We start from the raw sequence: 25,441 nt of genomic DNA, 5'->3' as shown, positions 1-25,441 counted from the left end.
GAATCATCGATACGTGTAGTAACTACTAACAATACTCCGACGGAAGTCGTGTTTACGAGTAACATTATGCTTAAGACAAAAGACGCGCAAACAATAAAATCGTTTAAAATACTACGAATTCCCTAACTAACTAAAAAGAACGAAATATACATTCTTAATTATCGAATGATTCCGCTCGACCTTCTTCAACATTCAAACACTCCTATCTTTGTCAAGAAAACGTAAAGCTCAATTTTAGAATACTATAATTTCGAGGAATTACAGACTTCAATCGAGGAAACACGTGTTCCTTTATTTTTTGGTCGTTGTGCGCTTTCGATTCAGTAGAATCTCGATTAATCCTTAGTTGAAATTTCCAACTCCTTTACCATTTCACAATCGATGTGGTACTATCCTTTCATTTTCATTATATCTAATAACAAGAGGTCCAAATAAAAGAGACAGCGAATAATTAAAATTTGGTTAATTAAATTTCTGAGATTCTACTGCACCGAGAAAATTCATAGAAAGTTATAAAGAAAAAGGACACTAGAAGACACGAGTTTCCACGAGTGTTCGATCGTACAAAATAGGAATGTCCTCTTGGCTATCTATTCATATCTATCTTTTCGCTCAGTCGCTTCCAATCATTCTCATCGTGGATCACAGGAACTACGCAAGAGCTTGCACACAATGAAGGTGTATTCTGACCGCCACGAAATACCTCGTGCAGCATTCTCCCTCTTCACACATGAGAAAACGTGTGCACCTCTTGTTTCGCGATAAGGATCGATCGTGTCCGTGGAATTTCTGCGTGGAAATCGCTCATGCTGACGATTTCATGCTCCTACGAGCGAATCGTCAACACAAATCCATTTCTCGTTGTCAGTCCATCTGAGAATCAGGCTCAGTCCATCTTAAACACGAAAAAGGTACTCTTTTCCACGGACTACAACCGATCCAAATGACTATCATACACAAATCTATCTTCGGTCGATGCGGTGATCGTTCTCGCGCGTCTGATAGTTAAAACGACGTAAACCTAATAAAAAAAGAACTGCTCGATTATAATTACGCGTAATACGGTGTTAAATATTAAATATTAATGTAGGGGGAACCTTACTTACAAACACTGATCGGCTAATGCTTGTCAGAGCATAATAAATATGTATAGAGACTATTATTGCGTAAATGGAGCAAGGAACCTCAGACAGAAATCGCTCGACATCGTTAAAAAAAAGCTGTGCTACGAAACCCTATCTACTCACACTCTTCAGGCGACATCTGTCTCGATTCCTAAACCATCTCTGCCTCGTACATCGATAATGATAATATTCCATCGAACGTAGTTCCCTATGCTTAAAAATATATCATATACGTGAGCGTTGTCGATCTAATATTCAAAGTGTTCGTTCGTCCAAAACTCCTCAAGAGAACCCGCGAAGGAACGAGGTCCCAAAAGTGAACTCTCGAAGGGACCCTCGAGGGACCGCGACTCGGTCTTTGGCAGTATGAAGGCGTACTTTTAAAACAGGAAACTGATTCTCGATCCACGAACCACGCGTAATACTGCATTCAATGCTTGGATCCCATCTGTAACTCGGGTAACGAGGAGCTCTCGCCATTCAGCTCGTTCTGGATCTGCTGCAGGGTCTTGCCCTTCGTTTCAGGCAGGATGAACACCGCGAAGAGCACACTGATCACGCAGAAGACGCCGAACACCCAGTAAAGGGTGAAATTGCCGAACGCGACCTGCAGATCGCTGGAGAATTTCGTGATGAAGAAGGCGAGCAGCCAGCAAGCGCAGACTGTGATACCAGAAGCCTTCGATTTTACGTTCGACGCGAACATTTCACCCATCACTGTCCATGGGAGAGGACCCCAGCCCACGCTGTAGGTTGAGATGAAGATCACTAGCGAAATCACTGGAAGGATCGAGATGCTGCTTACGTCTGCGTGCTCGTGGTCCTGCAGGTAGAAGTAGACGCCCAGGGCACCCTGAAAGAGGAATCGGATGTTAGAGGTTTTGTGAGTGGTTTGGTAGAAGTTCGTGACTTATTTTAATCGTGCAATGTACAGTTAATACACAATTCATAGGAATCTTATTCAATATGAGTGGTTTCAGGAGGTGAAAACCAGAAATAGAAATGGGTGGAATGAGTTAAGGGAGATTTTTTGATTCACCTAGGAATGGTCCCCAATGTGACATCAGAAATAGGAATATTTGAATATACCTACAAAAACGTGTCAGTATTTCTAATTTCTATAGCAATTAAGAAAAAAAATACAGATTAAGTTGATGTCACAGATAATTCCCCTGGCGTTTAGAAATCAACCTGTTTCTCCATGCACTTGATTAGCCACACGTCCCGCGAGTCACGAGCGACATAATCATTATTGACGATCGATCGATCGATCGATGAATTACAAAATTAACGATAGCGTGAATGTAAACGGCAATTAACCGCATTCCAAACGTTCCAGGAGCGGATGCATTGTCAATAGCGTTGAATGTCTGTTGGTAAACTTTTTTCTTCCTCGTCCCGCGTCGTCAATGGAATTTAGATAACAGACAAATAGCGAGAGAAGCAGCTGATCCTTCGTTCACGCGTAATAAGGCATTGACATTGATTACGGGCGCGGATCGGTGCAACAGTCTGCGACGGACAATTAAACGCGACCTCATCATTCCAAATGCGTTAAGTCATTCTCGGAACGGATGATTTCCGGCTCGATTACGCGTGCACAACCTCTGTTTACGGAAATTTTCTCCTTGACAGTGGAACGATTTTCTCGATGGTGGGAAAAAGCATGAAAAACTTGATTCTATTCTATAGACGCTGCATTTTGAGTTTGTAATGCCAAAAGGGGGTTCCCTTCGTCTACTGTTCCTTGGTGACGAATGAATCTGTAGTGACAAGGTGGATATTTGAATATTTGAAAATTTGAAAATTTGAATATTTGAATATTTGAATATTTGAATATTTGAATATTTGAATATTTGAATATTTGAAAATTTGAATATTTGAAAATTTGAATATTTGAAAATTTGAATATTTGAAAATTTGAATATTTGAAAATTTGAAATTTTGTACATTTGAAAATTTGAATATTTGAGAATTTATAATATGCAACTGACTCATCATCATATGCACCTCGATGCATACCGATTCCATGCGTCACAGTTTCCCAGGAATGCATGCTAAAAATCCAAGGTGGGATCTAAGAACTAATTGCAGATGCGCGGCAAGTTCACGGGAAGCTCTATCAAAGAGATCGCCGAAGGTCGAGAGGAAACGACCTCGTTACATCCGCGACTATGTTACACCTTCGATGGAATGCGGCTGGCGTCGCTCGGTGCATCAGGAGCGGTGCATCCGTGCACACAGACGTGCCGCCGCCACATTCGAGAGGTTACATAAATCGATTTGAATAGTCAGCAGCAAGGCCACGATCGATTTGTTTCGCAGTTCTTTTGCAATGTCCGCGAAACCGCGACGATGGACAGCGGGACCAAGGTTGTAAACTGCACGCTCGTCCTTCTGTGACCTTTGACCAACTGCGAAGATTTTTTTTTTATACGGAGACCTTGATTATTGCTATTATTCGATCAGATGGTGATGGAGATATGGAAGAATATAGGCTATACGTGGGAGTGATTGATTACTACTGTAATTGCAGGGAAATTGTCAACCTAGAGATGGATGTCGCTGATATCTAAAAAACTGCGAGCTTGGTCTTTTGTGGTGCAGCGATTGTTAAGATAGCAAAATTCTGAAGAAGTAGAAACTCTATGGTATTAAATTTCTTGTCTATGGAAGAGATCTGAAACTCTGTTATGCCCTAAGGATCGATTAAGCACCAAGCCCTATTTTTGCCTCGCGGCCTTAACCCTCGCACCTCCCACTAATCTCTGCAACGCGATGCAGTAATGCGGCATGTCGAATAAACGAAACCGCGGAGCAGGTGTTTCCTGAATGTCACGTAACTGTATTATGTAACGAATCGAAAAGCACGTCGGCAACGTTGACGAAAAAAATCGCGACCCAAGCAGAAATTGCTTACCATGTCTTCAAAGAGAATCGCGGAATCAAGAACAAAGGCTAGATTCGACGCGAGCAACAGCAGTTCAAACAACAGACAGCCGTTCCTTTATTGTAGAAACGAAATACGTTGTCATTAACAGACGTTTCGAACTGTAAGATGTATCTTTATGAAGTTATTAAGCGTGACATGTTCCTTATCGGCGTAGTTAACTTCGGTCAGAGTCTAAGAATGCAAATAAGTCAGCGTGCGCTGCTTAGAACGTTCTCAGCTTCAGTTTTCAAAACACTCAATCGACTACTATTAGTATTATCAATCTTCCTCTCGATTACATGTTGCACACCTACGTTTCGATAATAGAGGAAGACGTCATCGCGATCGTGTTCCAGTTCACCGATCGCCAATCAAGCTTTTCAGCGATTCACTTGTTGCAAAAGTGACGCAAGTTCGTATTTCGCTTTTTTTTTGACGAACAGAAAAACATCCTTTTTTGCCGTCTTTTGAGATGGACACGCTTTATGCTGAGGCGGCTAATTGCTCGCGGTGATTGCATAGAAAGAAAGATTGACACGTGGTAGATTGTATTATACAATATCTTAGGGGGATAGAGTAACTTTGGGAATAGGTCAGAAGTATGGAAAGTAGTAACATTGGGAGTGTGAGGGATTTGGTGAGGTAAAATTAGAACCCTAAAGTACTGAAGTAGAAAACCCAAAAGGGATATTCAAAGTATCCCTACACGTAGTCCTATACTACTTACAGCGTTACTAAACTTCTGTAAAATATGTACTGTAATTAGACCTCGATAATTCAAGTTATTTGGTATTCAGATTTTCGATTAGCGATAAGAGTATACTAAAGTTCTTTTAGTTAAAATCCAAACTATGATTTAATAATAATATACAGAAAATAAAGAAATTACCCCTTGTGGATCCACAACATTTTATCACAGTAAAACCAACCCTTTTTTTCCAAGGCAGCTGTACTATCAAGAAAGTAAAAAAATATTCTAATATTCCACTCACCAAGGTAACAAGTTCGCCGATACCAGAGAAGACAAGCAGTATTCTTCTGCCAAGCCTGTCAACGACCAGCGGCGTGACACAAGAAGCAAGCATTTGAACGACCCCGACGATGATGGTCGCGATCGAGGTCGACAGCGACGTGCCTGCGCTGATGAAGATATCCTCCATGTAAAACAGGACCACGTTTATGCCACTGAGTTGCTGGAACGAGGCGAGCAGGCACGTGTAGATCAGGGCCTTGAAGTTCGCCTTCACTGTGAACAGATCTGCGACGCTGGCCTCGTTTCTGAAAGCCTCCTCCACGGCCGCCTGAAGGAAATGGAGAAGAATGTTAAACTGATTACCAAGTTTAAGGTAATCTTAACCCACTGTACACTTGCTCGTGATTTCTCTGTGACTAGTTTGGTATAGGCAACTGGTACCTAGGACTACAGGAGCTACCTGTTTCTTTTTTATTCTAATTTCTGTGACTTTCATTCTTCATGTGCACAGGGTTCTCGAATGTAAAAATGCTCCCTTTAGGATTAATAAGAATGAATATATCAACGAAGCATATATCTTCTAGAGATCAAGTGTCTCTGAGGGTAAAAGGGTGCACAATAATCACGTGGTGCACTTATCGTAAATAGCTGCAATTAGGGTTATCGACTCATAGTCCAGACTGATCACAATTGATCGGGCTTCTAAAGCGGAAGACTCACGCGCGACACTTGACATGGAGGCCTCGGACACGTGACTCGTTAGTCACTCGCGCAATTCAGTAGAGGCGCGTTGACAAGCTGCTATTACCATTGGCGGATCAAGGAACGTCCTTACCCCCGGCCTCGTTCAACGAACGTGACCCGAACGCAGATACGAAGCCACTTCGCTCGATGCCCCAACAATCGATCCACAGCGCTTTATCAGTCCCCTAACTGGTAGTTTCCAGTCACAATTTTTTGGTAAAATTCCTTTATGTGCCTGGGAGGCGCCACTTATCTCTGACCCTCTTGTGTCCCTCACAGCTCGACGCTTTCGATCGACAGTTGCAAAAATAATTGGAGCAAGCTATTTTAGGGTCCCCCGAGAATGAGGCCCGAACTGTTATCAGGCTATCGACAACACTGTGGCACGAGTGTTGCCGACCTCGTTCAACCCTGTTCGCATGACTGGACAGACCTCGATAAGCTGAAGCCTCGGTTAGGCTCGGCCACGTGTTGTCTACCGAAGCACGTTTTTCACGAAAACACGTAACTCTGGACTATTTTTGTCGCGAGATCAAGATCAGCTGGGATGTAAAAATAGACGCAATAGAGAAGTGTCTTCTCTGTTGTGACTGGGTTAATATCTTTGAATATCAATTACCTGCATCTCGTCGGCTTCCTTCTGTACACTGGCTGCAGACTTGCCTCTCAGTTTAGCCAAGGCTGCAACAGCTTCCTCTCTCTGGCCGATTTTCAAGAGGTAGTATGGGGATTCGGGCATGAATATGAAGCAGGCGAAGAAGATCACTGGTATGATGGCGCAGACGATCCAGAAGGCCACGTAGGAGACATATGGCCCGATTGCGTATGAATAAAGTAAGCCTACGGTGATGAAGAGCTGCAGGAAGGATCCCAGCGCTCCTCTGACTGACGTCTGTCCAATGTGAACAAAGTGATTCCATTTAGTCAAATGAAGTTTGGCTTCTAGGACCGTGGAATGAGGGAACAAGTGTTTACCTCAGCAATTTCGCCACAGTACATGGGAACCACCGTGAAAGCGAACGCCATGGCAATACCAAGGATTAGTCGAGCTGCGTACAATTGGCCTACGTGTTTTGCTGAGGCGATCAGAGCCCAGCCGACCAGGAATGGCGCCACGGATGACAGTAATGTCTTCTTCCTGCCCCATCTGCATTAAATAAGTAGCAATTAAAATAATCTGAAGCGACGGTGGAAATCGTTTTATAGATAGGACAATAGTTAATGAAGAGTTTTCAGCGATGAATGAAGATAGCCTTTAGTCAACTCGAAGTTTGTATTCATGTACCCTGATATCGACTATGAGTTAGTTAAAGTTGAAGGTATCAAATACTGAACTCAGCAAACGCTGATGTCCTTAACTAGTGCAGATTGTGCTCAGAGGGACAACTCATGGTCGAAAGTTTCGAACCCTGATAATTGTGGCGAATTGTATCGCGAAAGCTTCAGAGAACTTCAGAGGACTACTTGGCTAACTAGGTGAGATATAATCTTCCCATTATCATGCAAATTTTCAGTTGAGATCCACTTGCATAGACCATTCTATTCCTATCGTATTTATTCATGAAAATAATTACTAAAGCTAACTCGACTAATTGTATATTTAAATTCAGACCACCAATTCCTGCGCTAGTCGTAACTGGAAGATAAGAATTGAAGTCATCTGTGACAATACCTTTCCGATAAGTAGCCAGCAAGGAAACTACCAACAGCTGCTCCCAGCGCAACCAGGGAACCAATATAAGAGTTTTCTTCGGTAGTGATTGTCCTGCCAAGTGGATTGTCTTCCAGGTTCTTCGACAACTTTGGTAAAATGGGACTGGTCCATCCCATCATAGCACCAGCAGAAACGATGGCCAGGTTCGCTGAAATCACAATGACCCCTCTTTTATGAAACCGTCTACTCTACTCCCAAGAAAGGGAAGCTTATTAACACGCTCAGCATTCTATTGTCCATATGTGGATCAGGCCAATTTTCACGAGTTCTCGCGATACTTTTTTCATGAGATTCTTCTTAACTTTTATGATCAAAAAATATGTATATTTTGTTAGTTACAGAATCCCCCCTGGTGCTATTCTTCAATGGAAATTTTTAATAATTTTGTACATATCACAGTGGCGAGTTTCCACTTCAAATTTACTGCAGCCAGAGTGCCATAGAGAAAAGGTAATCGCAAAGAGAGGAAGTGTCGATAGGGGATATCGATCAGAACTACAAATTTTCCGCGTGCTAGTCTCCAGTCACGTTTCACTCCTGCACGTGAGCGAGAACAATGAGTGCGCTCAATAGATTACTCGAGGCGAAATAAAAAGACCCGCCCAAGTCGAATCTATTTTTCTGTCGCGTCTCGTCTCGTGGAATAATTTGCAGTGTCCGCGTTCTAGATAACCCACGAACCAGAGAAGGAGAGAAAATAGATGGACAAAGGTCATGATAGTGTCTAATCAAGAACTTTTCTGCTCGCCCAACTCAAATTGACTTATCTTGAGACGCTGCCACGATAGCCCGCGGTTCGCTAGATTCAGACACAGTCAGTTTCATCTTCGACTGTCGCTTCATTGATATATTACATAATTGCTGCTGATAATGACCGCCGAACAAACGTAGCCGTCAATCATTCGCTCGAGATGACAACCTCCCTCCAGCGAGGACTAATAGCTGGTCAGTCATGGGCTGATACCGCCACGATAACGATATTTTGCCACTAGATTCACCTGTTTTGCTCCTCCTTATCTTTTACTCATCTCTACGTTCTCTATTATTATTTTTCTCTTCGTAGATAGAATTTAATTTTGTTGCTTAAATACCTACATAAAAGTCGTCTGTTTGTTGCGTAAGAATTAATTGGCCCAACGAGGCGATTAGGTTTGGCGATAAGGTCGAAGTTTGATTATGGATGCAATTTGTTGATGATTTTGATAAGAAGAAAATTTGGGGGTAATTCGTGGATACTCAAGCTAAGTCTCAGATCTTCAATTTTAATTGTCTTGAAGGTTTCATTAAATAGTAACTCGAATACTGAAAAAAGGCGAATATATCTTCAAAAACAGGAAGTGTCTCTTAGAAAATTCAGCAAAGCAAGAATAGTCTCAGTCAAATGTTTCCTCGTCCAAATTACAGTGTCTACTAACGAATAGTCATAAAGCTGCAGAGTTCAATTGTTTTCCTCGAGAATCAAGTTGAAAGTATTTCCGCGAGTAACAATTTTGTACGATGACTAATTTTAGAGGAAAAATTCAAGGATTTTCGCTATGTCTCTAATGCAAGCATACAAAGTACAGATACTGCGTAGAGAATTGAAATCAGGTGATAAGGAAATCGCATTAGTGGAGACAATCACAGTGGCCATTTAGTCAAAGTAGCTTATCATCCAATAGAATCGTTAGCACTCTCGAAGCTCTACAGCTCGGTATTCTTCGATATGGCAAAGTGAAACAGTTCAGTAGATCTGAGACGATCAATTGTATCGCCATTGAGGTGCAATTCGCGGAATTCTGCACAGCTCAGAGAGAATTACCCAATTTAAGCTTAATTGAGTAGTACCGCTCATTATTATTCAACAGAACATTTGACATCACTGTTCCTCCAGAGAAAAAATTAACTCTTTACCATCTAGTATCTTCTGGATTAAAAGAGTCGGATTCCTAATCCAATTTCAGGAAGCTATCACTGTCTCGAATCTCTCAGTCACTCGCGCTACCAAAGTACTTCCTCAATCGTTGCCAAGTACCTAATTTTAATTCCAGCTTTCGAAATCTATGCTAAATTCGTGTCGGAGGCGAAAGAGAGGCTCGTGTCGGAGGCGAAAGAGAGGCTCGCCTCGAGGAGGACGAACGATCGGGCACGAACGTAAGAATCAGCACGTCACGTTGCATCGAGTTTACGTAATCCACGACGGCGGGATCGTTCTTATATCATTCCATCGCGTGTGCCACAGAATGTAAATAAAAATAATCTCGTGCGCTGGCTTCGGACGAATCACGCGCGTTTTCACATTAGAAAAATCCATTTTGCGACGTTCCATCTGCATATATGTAGTCGACGATGCTTCTATTCACACTGTCAGGAGAAATGGTCTCTTCTGTTTACAAATAGATAGAGGGGGAAGAGGTCGTGACCCTCGGAGATCGCGTGACCTTTCTATTTCTACTACAAAAATCTTCAAATTTAAATGAATAATTGCTGGAAATTGAAGCATGTAATTTCTGAATACTTTTTAGAAGTTGTTTGGAAATATTCTTCCTGTCGCCGCAATTTTTTTTAATTGATAAACCTCAATATAAAGATTTGGTTGAAAGCAAACAGTGTTTCCTTTATTGACCCAATTCTTTTGCGCAAGTGTTGCCACTTCATTTCCTTTAACCTCATTTTGTATCGAGATAAAATCGCTGGAACGATGACTTCTGTGTAAAGAACAGCGCGACAGCTACTGGTATCGTAAATATCACGGTGTTACGCAGTAAATCTATGTCTAAGCTATCGGTTCTGATTACATTTTTCTTATTAACGGATTACGCCTACGCAAACAATCGGCCCGCAAACACTTCAGGTTCCGAGGACAGCGACTGCACGTCAGACTTCAACTTATCTGTTGACACTTGTCGAGAATTTCTGAATCACATTCAAATCAATCATCAGCTTTCTGACGTAAATTAGGAATGAGGAAAGAAGAAGCAAATTCAGGTGTCTCAACTGTACCCCATTGCCCTGAAGCTTAATAAATTAATGTGACTTTATGGAGACCCAGCCAATTCCTATAATTTTCTAGGAGATAAAAAATAAAATAAAAATAAGGATAGAAAAAATAATTACTGCAAAGGACATACAGATTATAATAAATTCACAATAGCAGTATTCAAGACCTCCTTGACACCTAAACCAAAGCGCAAATTACGTCGTAGTGGATCATACAGATTAACAACGTAAAAACTAGAGTCTTATCAGCGACAAATAAAAATTCCCATGGCGACACATAAACGTTCTGAAGTCCCAGGCACGTGGTGAGAACTCATGTGAAGAGCTGAATGGAACGTAGAAAAGAAGACGAGGAGGGGGGAAGAAGTAGATGAAACTATTGGAGGGGTTATTAATAAAGATAGGAAATTTCCGTATCGATAAGAATTTTCATAGACTATAACCAAAGTTTCCATTGAATGTCCCAAAGACGCCCAAATACATTTTCGATACCTTATCACTGATTTTCAGATTCATCAGAGTATTACACACGCAGCTAGGTAAAGTTGTATCAAGATAACATTAATAGACTATTTACAAAACATCTGACCATTGAGTAGTACGTATACTACGTAAATATTGTGAAAATATTACGTTTCACGATTGATAAATATTTCTGCGATTTAGAGAAATGAACGTCATCTGTTCGTCGAACTTGTCTTTTCAATTCTAGGTCTATCCATTTCTCGAATAATCAGGAGTGACGTGTATTATTTGCTCTGATGACAGTGATTGTGTCAATATTGCAAACTCGAGTCCCCTGGACGTTGTTCCATTATGTGAGGTCATCGCGCTGCACAATGCTCGCTGTGATTAAATTCGTGTATGGTGTCGGTATCATCTTGGGACCAGCGATGACAGATTGACTCAATGAGACGGACAAACTGAGATTCATTGCACCCTGTCTCGAAACACAGGAAATGGAAGGCTACGCGAACCTTTTCAGGCACAATGACTGCGACAGCTTCAAATCATCATTCATTCATCCCCCTTGTCGCGGGGACTCTCTCCAAAGCTGCTGCATCAATATTTTGAACTACGCTCTGCCAGGCTTTGATTCGTATTGAAAATAGCGATACTAGTGTTAATTGTAGCCTTGTTAAAAACCTCGATTAACTGGATCTCAATTATTCACAGTCCTTTTTATGCAGAATTCAAATCACTTGAGTAATAGTAGTCTACTCAAAGTAGTAAAATTAGTTTCAACTAGGAGGTGCTTCAGATTTAAAACCCATGTAAAGTCGATAAATTAAGGTCCTACTGTATTAATAAAAATAATAATAATATTAAATGAAATCCTAGAACTTCTCAGGATCCAAAGTATCAAGTGCATTAAGTGCATCGAGTGCATCAAGTGCATCGAATGCACTAAATCCGCAACAGCAGTATCGAGAAAATGTCAGTCCATTAATACTACCATCAACACTAGTATCAATAATATTATGAACACTATCAGTACCAGCAATAATAATACTAATAATACAAGAGGAATTTGACCTTTCAAAAGCCCAATGAAAATTTTCCTGAAAAAAAAGAATTCGCCAAAAAAAGCCTATGCATGGAATAAATAGTAAACTCATAAAAATAGTAAACACTAAAGTTTTCAGATCGTCGTTGTCGTCCACGAATTCGTGATATCGTGGCCCACAGAAGTGTCATCGGTGGGCGGCTCGCTGCAGCCTGGCTCCGTTTTATCGTGTCAGATTAAAACGTAAACACGAGGCTAGCAGATAGATACATCGTGAACGAGCGACATGCACGCCTGGTTGTATTGTTTTCCTCCTGGTATTCAAATTCGTCGCACTTCCCCCGTTAAAAATAACTAAAAAATCGTTCTCTCTTTTTTCTGTTTTTTGACTCATGCATATTTGACAAACCAAACTAACTCTGTTTCCACGAATTCGTTCGAACAAACAGGCCACCAATTTATCGATACGGTGCAAGATGCGCCAAGTGTCCTGACACTGCAATTTTAGCGGCGATAAGACTTCAACTTTTATGGAATTATCTGCTCAAGAGTAGTATTTTTCACTGAGAGTTTTCGCTCCAACGAACCGCCTTGATAGTAGAAATTAATGGCCTAGGGGTGCTCTAATCGAAAGAAATTGTACGTCTCTGAAGGTGTCGATAAGAAGTCTCTCCAATAAACAGACAGAAAATCTTTTCTATCATTCTAGAGAATTTCCAGAAGATAATACACATGCTATCAAATCAGACACAGCGCAATTAAGTGGTACGCGAATCACTGTACATCATCACAATTTATCGCGCTATCGATCTCGATAATGACAGAGGCTTAAGCGGAGCAGAAGCGCACGACCATCATCGAATTTTTTCGTGATACGAATCATGAAGCAATCAGCGAAATATTCTCTTCATTGCCTAACTTATGGCACGTCAGAATGAATTCCTCAGTAAAAAAAGTGTAACGTCGCGAGAGTTCCAAGTTCACACGTGTTATCGCGTGGTTTTAATTATTTTTGGAAGTGTTCAGGCCCTGGAATATTTTCATAAACAACGCATGGATTATGCAAACGATAAATCGCAGAATGGAAACACTGTAGACGACGCAATACCCCTTGCGACATCTGATTACAATTTCGACACAGAACCGAAAAATATGTATCGCTGCAAGGCGGACGTCATGTCTGCATAATTGGTTCGGTCTGTGTTCGAGCTATAGTAGAACTATTCAGACACGCGTGCTATTCGCTAGAATTGTCAGGACTGCTATCAGCGCATTCATAATGCAAGAAACGCCGATAAAAGTTATCCATACGAGAGATTAGGAAAACGAAGTCTAAGAGAGCTTTCGTTCTAATATAACTGACATAAATGGCGACTCACTGATTGCTTGTTCGACACTGCTAACGTTGGTATCGTAATTGGCTGCTATCATTAAAAAAATGCGCTATCGGTCTCATTAATTTCGAAGAATCGCTGAGCGATTTGTCGCGGTTTCGCCATCAAGAAAGCGCAGTCAGTGGTCGAGCAAAGGGCGACAGACGTGACAGTCGATCAAATAGTTTTTCCTTAGAATCTCTCTGTGTGTCAGCGATACCTGCAATTAACTGCCCTTATCGATACATTATCTCGAAATCCTTAGGATAATCTCTTACGAAAGCGATTACGACTCCTATGTAATACTCTTGATTGGAAAAAAGCTAGGACTGTATCGTATCCCGAGATAAAGGTGAAATAAAAATCCTTGCCGATGTTGGCAGACGTAAAACTACAATCTTGTCATCAAAAAACGTATTGAAGTGGATCGAGCGCGAGGAAAACGAACTGCGAATGGGAATCGGCTGGCGGATCGCGAAATGAAGTACTGTCGTTAAATTTGTCGTAACGACCACTTCGCCTCCGATTCGATGGCGAAATTTAACGACTTGGTTGAGACGAAGGACGTGGAGTTCGTTCTTAAGCTCTAGAGATAACGACAAGGAGTGACAGCGCTCGCCAGGTGAAACTGACTGCGAGGAATCGAAAAATATGCGTGGTCTGCAGTGGAATTTTGAGGTTCGACCAGTTCGTCGAGTTCCACGTAATGCAGGCGAGAAAACATATAAAAAAACGTGGGATAAACAAGGACGAAAAAAGAACGTCACTGAGGAAAACTGAGGATATTTTCAGGCTGCACTCTATTGGTCAGAAAGATTGATTATTTTGAATAAAATAGAATTCAATTTTCCTCCTGCTCAAGGAATCAACGAATGTTGGTCGAATATCGTAATCGTGGGTCAAGAACGTCAGTGATCGTGTCACAATGACGAATGCATGGAGGACAGTCGATTCTACGTGCGAATAATACTCACAAAGAATGTCCTCGCGTCCTCGAACACAGCGAATATTAAAACGATTCTCATCCGGTGTCCAGTCGAATCAAATCTCAGCCTACCAAGATTGCAATCGGCTCAAACTACATCCTCATTAGCTGTGTGATTGTGAGAAAGAAAAATAAAGGGAGAAGCTTTTGATGTGTCTCCCATATAGTAATTTCGCTGTTTGAATTTGGCACTCAGGAAATAATGCATACAAGATTCATAATTTTATCCCACTTTGCTTTTCCTTTTTAATAACGGGACGTACAAGGAAGGTGATTTATCATGGTCAGAGTTTCCTGTTTACAGGTGACCTCTTTCCATCTTCACCCAAGTTTTTCAATTTTCGTTCTACAAGCAACGATAGATAAAAAGAAGGATCAGAAATTGGTCTTGACTAGACAGAAGAAGACAAATTACTCACTCAGACAATTCATCCATCTTTCAAATCTCGTTACAGAAAGAGCTCAACAAATTATGAACGAGACAGTATGTTTAATACCAACAATAGCTACACTAATGAGATGCAGATAACACACTCATCTGACCACAAAATTTCGATTTGCGTACTTGGCTCAAAGTCACACGTGCATGTTTCATTAATTGACGTAAGAACTGATACTGCACGTTCCTTTTCCTTTCTTCTTCCACTTCATTGACTCAGTCTTCCGCAAGATTCATCTGTCTTGCTAAACATGAGTCCCAAATGTCGTTCTTTGCCTTCAGTTTGACTTGCACGAATTAAATGTTTCGATCGCGACGAAAGATCCTACCGATAAGATGATCCGAAAGATGACCCGTGTTATTTTCAGCGCCACCAATTTCATTCTCCACGCGCATACGCGTCGCGACTACCCTCTCTCCTTCTCTTCTTCATGGTCTCGTTCTTTTTCGTGGACTCTGATCGGAAAAGTCACTGATTGAACTCGATCGAATAAATCTGTCCCGCGTACTTTACCATTGGCAAGTTCACCAAGTTCATTACTCGCTTGCTCGTTGCATTTATAGATCACTCGACGTCTATATTTGAACGTGAGGCTGAGGCATTACGCACTCTTTTCAAAGAGGAGAAGAAAGTTCATTGAATTCTATGGATATTTAGACATTCAAATTCGAATGAATCTTTTTTTTAAAAAAGAGAACTGTGATTGGAACTTATATTACTTAGAAAATTAATCAGATTGATTCCCAGTGCCTACTAAATTAATCACTAGTACTAAGTTAACCCACTAGAACCTCCCCAAAAATTTCTAGTAGATTAATCAGCTTTACCTGTAACACCGATTTCATGAAAACTAGAGTAATCAGTTTGCTCTATTACATGGAATCCAATGCCTCCACAATCTAATGAAACATGGCCTCATAGCGTCGTCCAAAGTCGAATTCATCAGGAAATGTCGAGGGAATGAAGAATTAAAATCAACTTCCGTTTTCTCTCGCGTAGCGATTGCGAAGGAAGAAGGCAAAGTGCGAGGGACGCGCGAACAAGTGAATGAATCAACGCTTGATACGGACGAAGGAGCATTGTCCCGTGCTCTATGGGACAGATGCATTCGCAGAGATTTCTATGTCGCGTGATGCAGCGGGATCACGAGTGCAGCTCGCTAACAGGGTGCAATTTTAATCGATACCCGAGACGCTAAGAATAGCCTGTTAAAGTCGACTGGCCCGTTTGCGCCAGCATCTACTTAATAAACGTCAAATATTATTTATAGTCGCGTGGAACGATTTATCGCTAATTTGTTTTGAGCTGTAAGAAATTATCGAGCAGAGAGGTCATACTTATGGGAAGCGTAAAGATTGTGCTCTAATCTTCCTTGCGTTGATTTAATAGAGTGCACTATGGGATTAAAAATAAATGAAATTGCGTACTAGAATGTTTAATAAAACGGGAGTGTTGCAGACCGTGTACTCGATATCTGATTACACGCAGTGCTCGCGATATTCGAGCCAAATCGGTAATTCGACGATATTGTTTAATCGCTGTCCAAATGACCTACGAGATTAATTGGCCATGTCGCCTGCACCGCCTTGCGCCAAGTCGAGATTGCACGCGATGCACCACGGGTCATGTTTATTTACTACTAGCGTACACGTGACTCTTCAATCGAGGAAATTTTGATGGTGTTTAATTTTATCGAGGGTAGACACTAGAGAAAACAACGGGAAGCCCATTTATGAATTTTTTCAGTGCACAAGTAGCTACTGAACGAGTGTCACGTGTCCCGACACGAATTCTTGAAATCTGTACTGAATGCAAATAGGAAAAAGATATTAAGCCAATTTTACGAGTAAATATTTTTCCGTGTTTCTGGAAAACATTTAAGTGTTCTAATTATGCAAGCATTTCAAGGCAAGGAAAAATTTCTAATTTTTCTCTACTTTGAAAATTTGTAATCAAAGAATATGAGCAAATGAGATTTTATCTTTAAGGGTAGCTAATTTTTGTTAAGCTTCTGTAAGGCAACTACGCGTTTCTATGATATAAAGTCGTCTCTGCCAAGCGTGGGGCTGCTACGCTCGGGATAAAACAATTTTAACGCCCACGCTACCAGAGAAGCCACGTTTTCTCTACTCTGTTGTTTACAGTTCCCTCTTTTCGCTGAAAGCATTCACGATTTATTTTTTTTTCTAATTTATTTGATGAGAAAAGCTGGCTAACTTTTTTCTCCCTCGTTTTTCGTGCCCTTCACAGGAAAAGATCCTTTTTCCTAGATTCATTTGTAGAATAGAGGATCGAAGATTGGGTTGAAGAGGTAATGATAGTTCTACAATGAAATTTTGTGGCTTTTTCGGTCACGTGCAATCGCTAAGATGTCATGCTTCATGACACGTGATATTTCACGCGACGAATAAATGAATTGATTTAAGTAACATGGTCAACGTCATTCACGTTGACAAAGAACCGAACGATAAGCAAACTGCACCATCGCTTGAAGTCATCCGCTCAGTTTTTTAAAATAATGTATTCTTTTATTCTGCGTGGGTCTCGATTCTATATAGCGTCGCAAAAATTACATTTAAATGCTATATACTGTGTAAATACTATTAAATTAATTCATAAAAATAATTGCAGGTACTGAAAGTGTTTTCATTCAAATGTGCGCAAAGTATATTAAAACTAAATGTAAAATACAGAAATAGGGACTAATAGAAATATCAGCAAGATCAAGGCTAGCGGAAAGTTTTCAAACAATTCGAGGATTATTACTCTAATCTTGTACCGCGATAAGTCTTACAATAGTACTTTCTAATACTACGAATGCCACTATATACGCATACTATTGCGTCTAACTTCGACCATAAATGACATCAAAACCCTCATGCACTCGAATTCAAGTTCACCTCACTGCTGCACCACCCCAACTCGCACCCCATTCCCAACCTCATCAAATAAATCTCTCCTCAGCTCTCCGCTTATTTAAATACCAAAACCACCAGTCCAAACCCAGTCCTCGTTCAATCACCACTCCCCACTCAACCAAAAAGAAAAAAAATCAAAACCACTCCATCACTCCCCAACAAACACTTTCCCCAAGCATTCCATACACTTCACCGCCCACGCCTCGTCAGCAATACTCACTTGAAAAAAAAAAAATAAATAAAAAGAGAATACAAAAACCAATCAAACCTCATTCTCGTCCTCCCTTCCTAACAATCCAAAATTGTAAACTCTCGTTTCCTCGCGCTCCTCGAATCCTCTTCGAGTCAACGAACCCTGCACGTTCGAAATTACCAAAATACAGAGGCCCTGCCAAGCGCCCCACAAAACCGATACACAGTTCGTCGAATCGACGAGCCCACAAGCGCGTCGAAATTCGCGCCAGTTGGTCCCCAAAGCATCGAACGCAGACTCCGACCGCCACCCCCTCGAGGGAGGCGGCGTAGAGGTCGGGGGTTGAAGGGCTTACCTGCAGCTGCAGCGACGTACTGGGGTAGCGTCGAGCCCTTCTCCGTCATCTCGCTGTAACGATATCTGTCGTCGACACTGTTCAAGATTTGGTACTTGCTTAGGTTGACACCGCTCTCTCCAGATAGCCTGCGAGGGGTGGCTGAACCGTACACCGCTGAAGAGGAACTCGCTGGTACAGGGCTGTAGGCATACTCTTTATACTTCGCACGCCCCTCTATCTCCCCGTGGTGGCCGTGAGTGGGGGCCATTTCTCCCTCTCTTTCTCTGTTCCTCGCTCAATAAACGGACGACCTCTCTCTCTCCCTTCCTCCTTCTTTCCAGCGGCGCTGGTTCTGGTGCTGCTGTTGTTGCTGCTACTACCGACCGATTCGCGATCCTCTCTCGTCGTAATCGCCTGCCCGTGGAAAACGCAATGACCGTCCCGTGTCCTCGACCCTGCAACAGACAACCCGCTGTGTCAAGGTCGCGCGCTCGATCCACCATCGATCCGCTCGGGGGTTGAACCCGAACACCGACCACTTGTGGGGTGAAGCGATTTCTTTCGGGGCTTCCCTGCGCTGTGTCTGATCGTTTGTGAAAGTTGCGCAGCATTAGTAATCGTCAGGGGGCCTGTCCACTTTAAGGTGGAGCGAGGTTCTTTGGAAAACTAGGTTTATTGGGGGACAATCGCTCGAGTATGAAAGCGTCACTGGGAATCTGTGATTGGTTCTATGTGGCTCTAGGTTTGTGATTAGTTATTTAGTGATGCGTTCGTATTGGGATACAAGCAACATTTTTTTATTTTCTGAGAGGGACAGTGGGTTTGGAGTATTCTCGAGAATGACTATCGTTCAGAGAAACTCTCAAGGGAATGTGAATACTTTTACAGTAGAACAGAGTCTGACGAGAATGGTGTATTCTACTAGTATCGGTATGTGTTGATAGTGGTAAAGGATAACACCTACACCTAGTATTAATTATTAGAATAGACTGTCTTTAAACTCAGATAATAAGTCGTTTTATTACCTGGTTAGGTAATTTTAGATTCCCTGGACTAAAGTGGCGCTGGAAACAAGGAAAACTTGGACGAAAAAGGAATTACCATTTCAATCCTGCGAGGATAAATCTATGCATGAAGTTAGAAATGCAAATGGAACAAGAAGAAGTAATTTGAATGGAACTCTGGATTACTTGAGCATACCAGGGTCAAGGCTAACTAACCTGCAGTGCTCGCAACTTCTGCGTACTTCTGCTAATGGTAGCATACTGAAAGGCACTTACAGTGAGTCGTAGATCGATTTCTATCGCCCTGAAGATCTTTTTACTTTCTTTCGGGAGGAGAAATAATTTCCAATTCGTTTTGGATACTTTGGGTCCTATTTACGTCCCTGAGTTCCTCTTCTAAGATCTGATACTGAAGAAGTGCCTCGTATTTCAGGGGAGAAATTTTCTTCGACCTCGACAGCTTATTTTGTTCCCGAAATTCGACGCCACCAGTAAAAGAATTCATTTCGAGACCATTTTCAGTGGCTTCAGGAGAGATGAAGGGCATCGATATGCAGTAGAATAAATTTTCCTCGTGCCTGGTCTTATCATGTTATATTTAGGAGAAAAATCGATAATACAGTTCACGAAGATAAAGTCAGAGTATAATAAAAAGTTCTGAGTAATATGGAATAAAGAATGGAATATTTTCTGGCTTATGCCAAGTATCATTTGTGTCGATTCAATAGGATATTCCCGCTTGCCATCAATAAAATATCTTTTTCTAATGATCAAGAAACTAGAGAGTGGAATCTGCCGTGTTTGATCGATGGAGATAATTTTCGCTACGTAGGTACGATGCTCATCAACGAAGAGGACGATGGTTCACCAACTGATACTACGTACTTTTATCGAGTCATATCGAAGTTTAGAGTAGATAACGAGAAACTAGAAGGACACCTGTATGACGAACAAAATTTCATTCATTCTCAGATTACCACAGACAATCAAATTCTCTTTTTCTGTCAATTTTTGTGTCGTTGAATCTAGGATTCTTTTTTAATCATTTCATCAGAGGTCTTTTACTTAAAAACATTACTTAAGGGATGATCGAATAAAAGAAGAAAACCAGAAACGTATGACGAGCGAGGGGGTATATAAAAAGGAATGAAAGAAAAGATAACTTCATCCTCGATACTCTTCATTTCCCATTTTCCAAGCCTTACATTGTGCAATAATATGATCTTCCACGACTGAGCCTATTATCTTCTTTACCTATATGGCACATCTATACCTAAAGCAATATTTTCGACCACATTCGCGGCTTTTATTGTGATTGAAAGTCCACTTTGCTAGGAAGGACTGTATTACGAAAGATTAAATTGATCCGTCGTCATTTGCGAATCTTCCATTCTCTATCTTCTTCTCTCTTTCTCTCTATTGTTTCCAGCCTCTGCAGAAAAATCAATACTCACTAGCAGGATTCTGGCTCCTGTTTCGCGTGTGTAATAACGAAGTCACCGACCCGTGTACCCAAAGTAAAAGGGATTGGAAAATATTGAATAATGGTGAAACACGACAAATGCCGTATTTTTCCACGTAGAAGCGTTATTAAAAAAGAAAAAAGAGAAAGGAACAAAAAATCCTCTATCGACGAACATATTTTTAAATAGAAAATAAAAGGAGAATTCCAAGTGTGTCTATAGATAATGCTCGTACCAGCTGTAAATGAATTCTCTGTTTGCACTGATGTTTTACTGAGTCTTGAAGAATAAATCAGACTGAAGAGTCAAAAAGGCGAAAAAGTCCTCGAAGAACCCAAAGATCCAAAGGTTCTCCAAAAGGAAGAACGATCTTAGAAGCAGCAAGAAGCCTAGGAAGCTTCAATGAAGTAAGAAACCCTGGATCGTTTACCTTAAATCCCTCTCTCAAGTAACATTTGTACAAAAACATTTGTACAAAGATCCATGAAGTTCGAAGTGGAAAGGGAACGCGACAAAGTCGGAAGAAGTCCAAAAAACTACGAATCCTCTCTTAAACGGCTCTTTGAAGACAGATTACCGCAAAAACTCGAGCACATGCGTCTATCGTAAAGAGGACGTCAATTATGGCACACATTGTAATCGAATCAGATTTACAGTGTTGATAGATAATGATCGAAAAGGAACGAAGCTAATCGGTTTGCGGAATCTGGGGAATTACCGAAGGCTGTATCGATGAAAATGCATAGGACGAGGAAGACGCGGTACGGAGCACGCGTTTCAAGTCGGAAGCATTTTTTGTTTACAACTTTTCGAGTTCCTGTTCGATAATGAGCGACACGTCACGATGATAAGCTGAAGTGAGGATACTTGGATAAATATCCTGATGAAGAATTGTGAAAGAAGTCTTCTGATGATTCTTAAATATTGGTATAGATCATGCATGATTCCTAAATCTAACTCAAAATTGGGATTACTATGTAAAATCTGAGATCTAAGATTCTGGAGCATGCACTGTGTTAGTCAATAGAATTTATGCAAGCACTGAGAGAGAACTCTCATATTCGTCTCATGTGTTACTTCTCTTAATTTTTGTCTACATGGCTTGCGTCACCTATCAGGAATGAGAAACATCAAAAGAGCGAGTGTTCTATTATTCAAAAGGTTCCACCTTATCCGAACGATCGTGTATCTATTATTTCAGATAATGAAGATTCCACTGTACTTGAATAACGCGTGTTATCGAACGGTGTTGATTGATACGAGTTCCGTTGTTCAGGACCTTGACAATTGCTTAGTCTTACAATCCTGATCGACGTTATTGCAAGCTGGTACTTAAAGATAAATATTACGACGGAGATATGTAGCTTTTCCATGAAAAGAATTATATAATACACATTTCTTTCCAGATTTCTCATTCAAGTGGGTGGTGCTATCTATAAGTAAACAGTAGCACGATTATGTTGATGCTGAACGACGTGATCAATAGGGCGTTGCAAGGATTTGACACAATTACGTTATTGACAATCATGAATGCAATTATTTGATAATGAATTAGTTGAGATTTGCAGCGACTTTATCTCTAAGAACGAATTACAATTTCCACAGATTTTATTATGACGATGACCAATTATTTAAAATAATATTTGAGAGACAGGAAACACGTACTGCAGATTTGTGTTTCTTATCTCCCAAATGCAATTACCATGAGAGCATCAAGATACCGTAAAACCTTAATGCCATCCATTCCTAAATAGGAGTACCAAATAATCTCAAAATCTCACTGTCCGAAATTTCCAAGCACGGTTTTATCATTATTTCTATCTCCAAGACAATTTCAGCACGTCAAAATCCAACAGTCCAAATATCAACCACTTAAGTACCAAACTACGGAAATCTCTTCAGATAAACCTCAACCCACTCAAACTAATCGAATTCTTCCCCTACGTCGATCTCTCTTCATCAATCCAACAAGCCCAAAAGAATAATTCGAAAACAATCTTGATCGATCCTCAGAGTTCTAAACGTCCTCATTCGTCGTGATCGGTATCGGTTTCGATCGAAAGAAGGATTTTATCGCCGTAAGATAAGACAAACTTCGCTCGAGACAAATTGTTCAGGAGTGGAATATTTGTTCAGCGACTGAGGAATTGTTCTCATGCCCTAGATAAACGTCTACCCAGAAATCTCTCGTCCTAGCGAGATCCAATTTATCGAACTATCGTTCGAAGCGCGCCGCATCAACAATCTCCCTGAAACTTGACGCAGTTCGCGAGTTTCTGGTCGCTGACCGAGGCACTCGCAACGAGAGCTTGTCTTCCGATAGTGACAAGTACAATAACAACGAGAGCAATGCTGCAGTATCGCGAAATAGCTTGTTTGGAGGTCTGAGCGACGCCGATACGCGATGAAACTCGAAAACCTATTACCTTTCCCGATAGCCTTGCCTAGCACGCTTCGAACAATAAAACTTTATCTGAAATATAAACTTGTTTTATATCGCTGCCTTTCTTTATGCAAAAATATCCTATCAGAGGAAATTTGTGCTTTCTTTGCCCTCTTCGATTGACAACGCAGTGGCTTCTGAGTAATCTTGAAACGAAGAGGGCAGGACTGAGTATATCGAGCTTGTTTGTGCGCTAATAAAAAGTTTCCACTTGAAAATTTTCGTGATAGAGAAGATCGACGAAAAGTGAATGGCTCTGACTCGAGGATCGCGCGATGACCTTACATGAAGCTACGAAAGTGATCGATTGTAATGAAACAATTGTTTACCAGCAGCACGAACGTCACAGCAGGGAGAAGGGGAGATTGTGACGCGACCGATAAGGCATGCGTCGATTCTGGATCACCTTCCTTAGGAAATCGTTACGGTATGGGAAACTACGTGATTAGAGAAGTACAGAGCGAAGATGAGTCGGGAGCGAGTGATCGATGTCTGGTTGAAAACTCGAATTAGGAGATTCCTGCGGAGTAACCACCCCAGACATTGGCTACAGGAGAAATGGAGACTATCGATCTTCCCTCGTCACGATTTTCATTTTGTTCCTTCAGTCTGTGAATTATTGAGCACTGTTCGGTAAAATGAAAATTTTAACCAGAGGGAAAATTCATGATTAATTTAACGACACTGGGGATTACGAATAGTTAAAGCCAGTTATTTCCAAAATTTTGGGTCTCTGTCTCTAAAATAATTTAGTTGCTAGTCTGTCTCAAATTTCTGGACTATCGTACACTTTTGCAGCGTTTCCCCTTCAAGCGCAAGAAAAAGAGTAGGACTTGGAAAGTCCAGCTATCGATAATCGGTTATCTAAAGACTTTCCTCGCGCCGAAGAAGTCGATTTTTCGTCAAACACAAGGTTCTCTTAGGATCGATAAACATTTGTCTTTCATTCCCCCACCACACCAACACATTTCCACGGGGCGGAAATAAATATCGCGATAATTGCGACGATAATCGCGGATCGTTGACAGTCACACTCCAGCTTGGAAAGGTGTCAGAGGTAACCCAACGGTCCACGAAATTTCCTCCACGAGAGGTAACGAGGTGACAAGGGGAAACAGAAGTCTCGACACAGACAAAAACATGTAGTTTAAGGCACAGAACGAAATAGAGCGATTCACTTACCGCCAAGGAGCGCGCACTTTGTTAAAATGGTCTTTTCTCTAAGAAACACCTGTAATATAGGCCCTCGATAATTCGTTATATAACGTTCTGCTCTCTGTTCCAATGTATGCGTACACTCGCCCCTCTCTCGACACAATTCATCCGCCTCGCGAGTAGATACTCGCCATCGCGTCGTTGGCCCTTGATAACGCGACACTCGATTCGATCGAGGCACGCGATTCGAGTGCCGGTCGTATATTAAATCGCAATTATGGATCGAGACCTTCTTATTCGTTAATCCGCTACTCTTGATGGGGATTTACGTCGCTCTTATGATTCGATGGGAAATCGAGGGCTATTCGAGTGTGGAATTCAAAGAACTGCTCCTCACCTTGAAGCTGTAGCCTCTACTTGTTATTCCTTAAAGAAAAATAATAAATTCGCTTCTTTGAAAAGAGATTTGCGTTTCTGGGAACTACATGAAAAATTTAGCGTTTGTGGCGTGAAACTAAGGGGTGGGATATTATATCGCTCTATCAGATTTCTTGAAATTGATGAACCTTATGATGTGTCTTAATTTTGTATTAGAAAGAAATATAATTTGTAAATTTGTAGTTTGTTGGAGGAAAGATTTTCTCTCACCTCTGAGAGTAAATGGAAAACTGAGAAGTAGTTGATGGCGACTTAAACTCCAGGAAAGAGGAAATTCTACTACCCTGTCTGACTGTTTTGACCTCTCTGTGGTGTAACTCGACTCGATCTAGGAAGGAATGCAATTCGCTTCCTTCTAAAGGAGTTTCCATGTGAACAGAAAATTCAGGGGTCAGGGATCAATTTGCTTGATTCAAACAAGACACATTTCTCATAAGCAAATAGAAGGACAGGGGCCAGTGAAAGCGGAATTCCAGGAAACAGAAAACTCTGCTCCACTTCTTTTAGTCTCTTCGTAAACTATTTCAATGTTGCATTCCAAGGAAATACAGTTTCTCTGAATTAAAAGGGGTCCACGTTCCAGAAAACAAATCTGTATGACGAACCACAAGTGCAAACAGACTAGAACACACTATCCTAACGTAAAACTCTAATTGAAAAAAAGGTAGAGTAAATATAATAAAGAAAACACCAAGCTCTCGAGTCTCTAATCACTCAAA

The 25,441-nt window shown here is 41.2% G+C and overlaps 2 protein-coding genes across 2 annotated transcripts; one reads left to right on the top strand and one right to left on the bottom strand.

Moving 5' to 3' along the window:
- Positions 1–1,414: 1,414 nt before the first annotated feature.
- On the bottom strand, positions 1,415–18,623 carry LOC143185491 (solute carrier family 2, facilitated glucose transporter member 8). Its single transcript, XM_076388543.1, has 6 exons — positions 18,238–18,623; positions 7,446–7,635; positions 6,749–6,920; positions 6,393–6,665; positions 5,049–5,357; positions 1,415–1,977 (listed from the first exon to the last, which is right to left on the bottom strand). The coding sequence occupies exons 1-6, from the start codon at positions 18,485–18,487 to the stop codon at positions 1,555–1,557; spliced, it is 1,617 nt and encodes a 538-aa protein (XP_076244658.1). The 5' UTR covers positions 18,488–18,623; the 3' UTR covers positions 1,415–1,554.
- Positions 18,624–18,903: 280 nt separating this feature from the next.
- On the top strand, positions 18,904–19,778 carry LOC143185492 (uncharacterized). The gene is made up of 3 exons (XM_076388544.1): positions 18,904–19,149; positions 19,253–19,500; positions 19,657–19,778. The coding sequence occupies exons 1-2, from the start codon at positions 18,984–18,986 to the stop codon at positions 19,390–19,392; spliced, it is 306 nt and encodes a 101-aa protein (XP_076244659.1). The 5' UTR covers positions 18,904–18,983; the 3' UTR covers positions 19,393–19,500; positions 19,657–19,778.
- The last annotated feature ends 5,663 nt before the right edge of the window (positions 19,779–25,441 follow it).

The sequence above is a fragment of the Calliopsis andreniformis genome, chromosome 12, assembly GCF_051401765.1.
Source record: "Calliopsis andreniformis isolate RMS-2024a chromosome 12, iyCalAndr_principal, whole genome shotgun sequence".
Classification (NCBI taxonomy): domain Eukaryota; kingdom Metazoa; phylum Arthropoda; class Insecta; order Hymenoptera; family Andrenidae; genus Calliopsis; species Calliopsis andreniformis.
The sequence above is the reverse complement of the archived record's forward strand: the minus strand, read 5'-3'. Positions and strand labels throughout refer to the sequence as shown.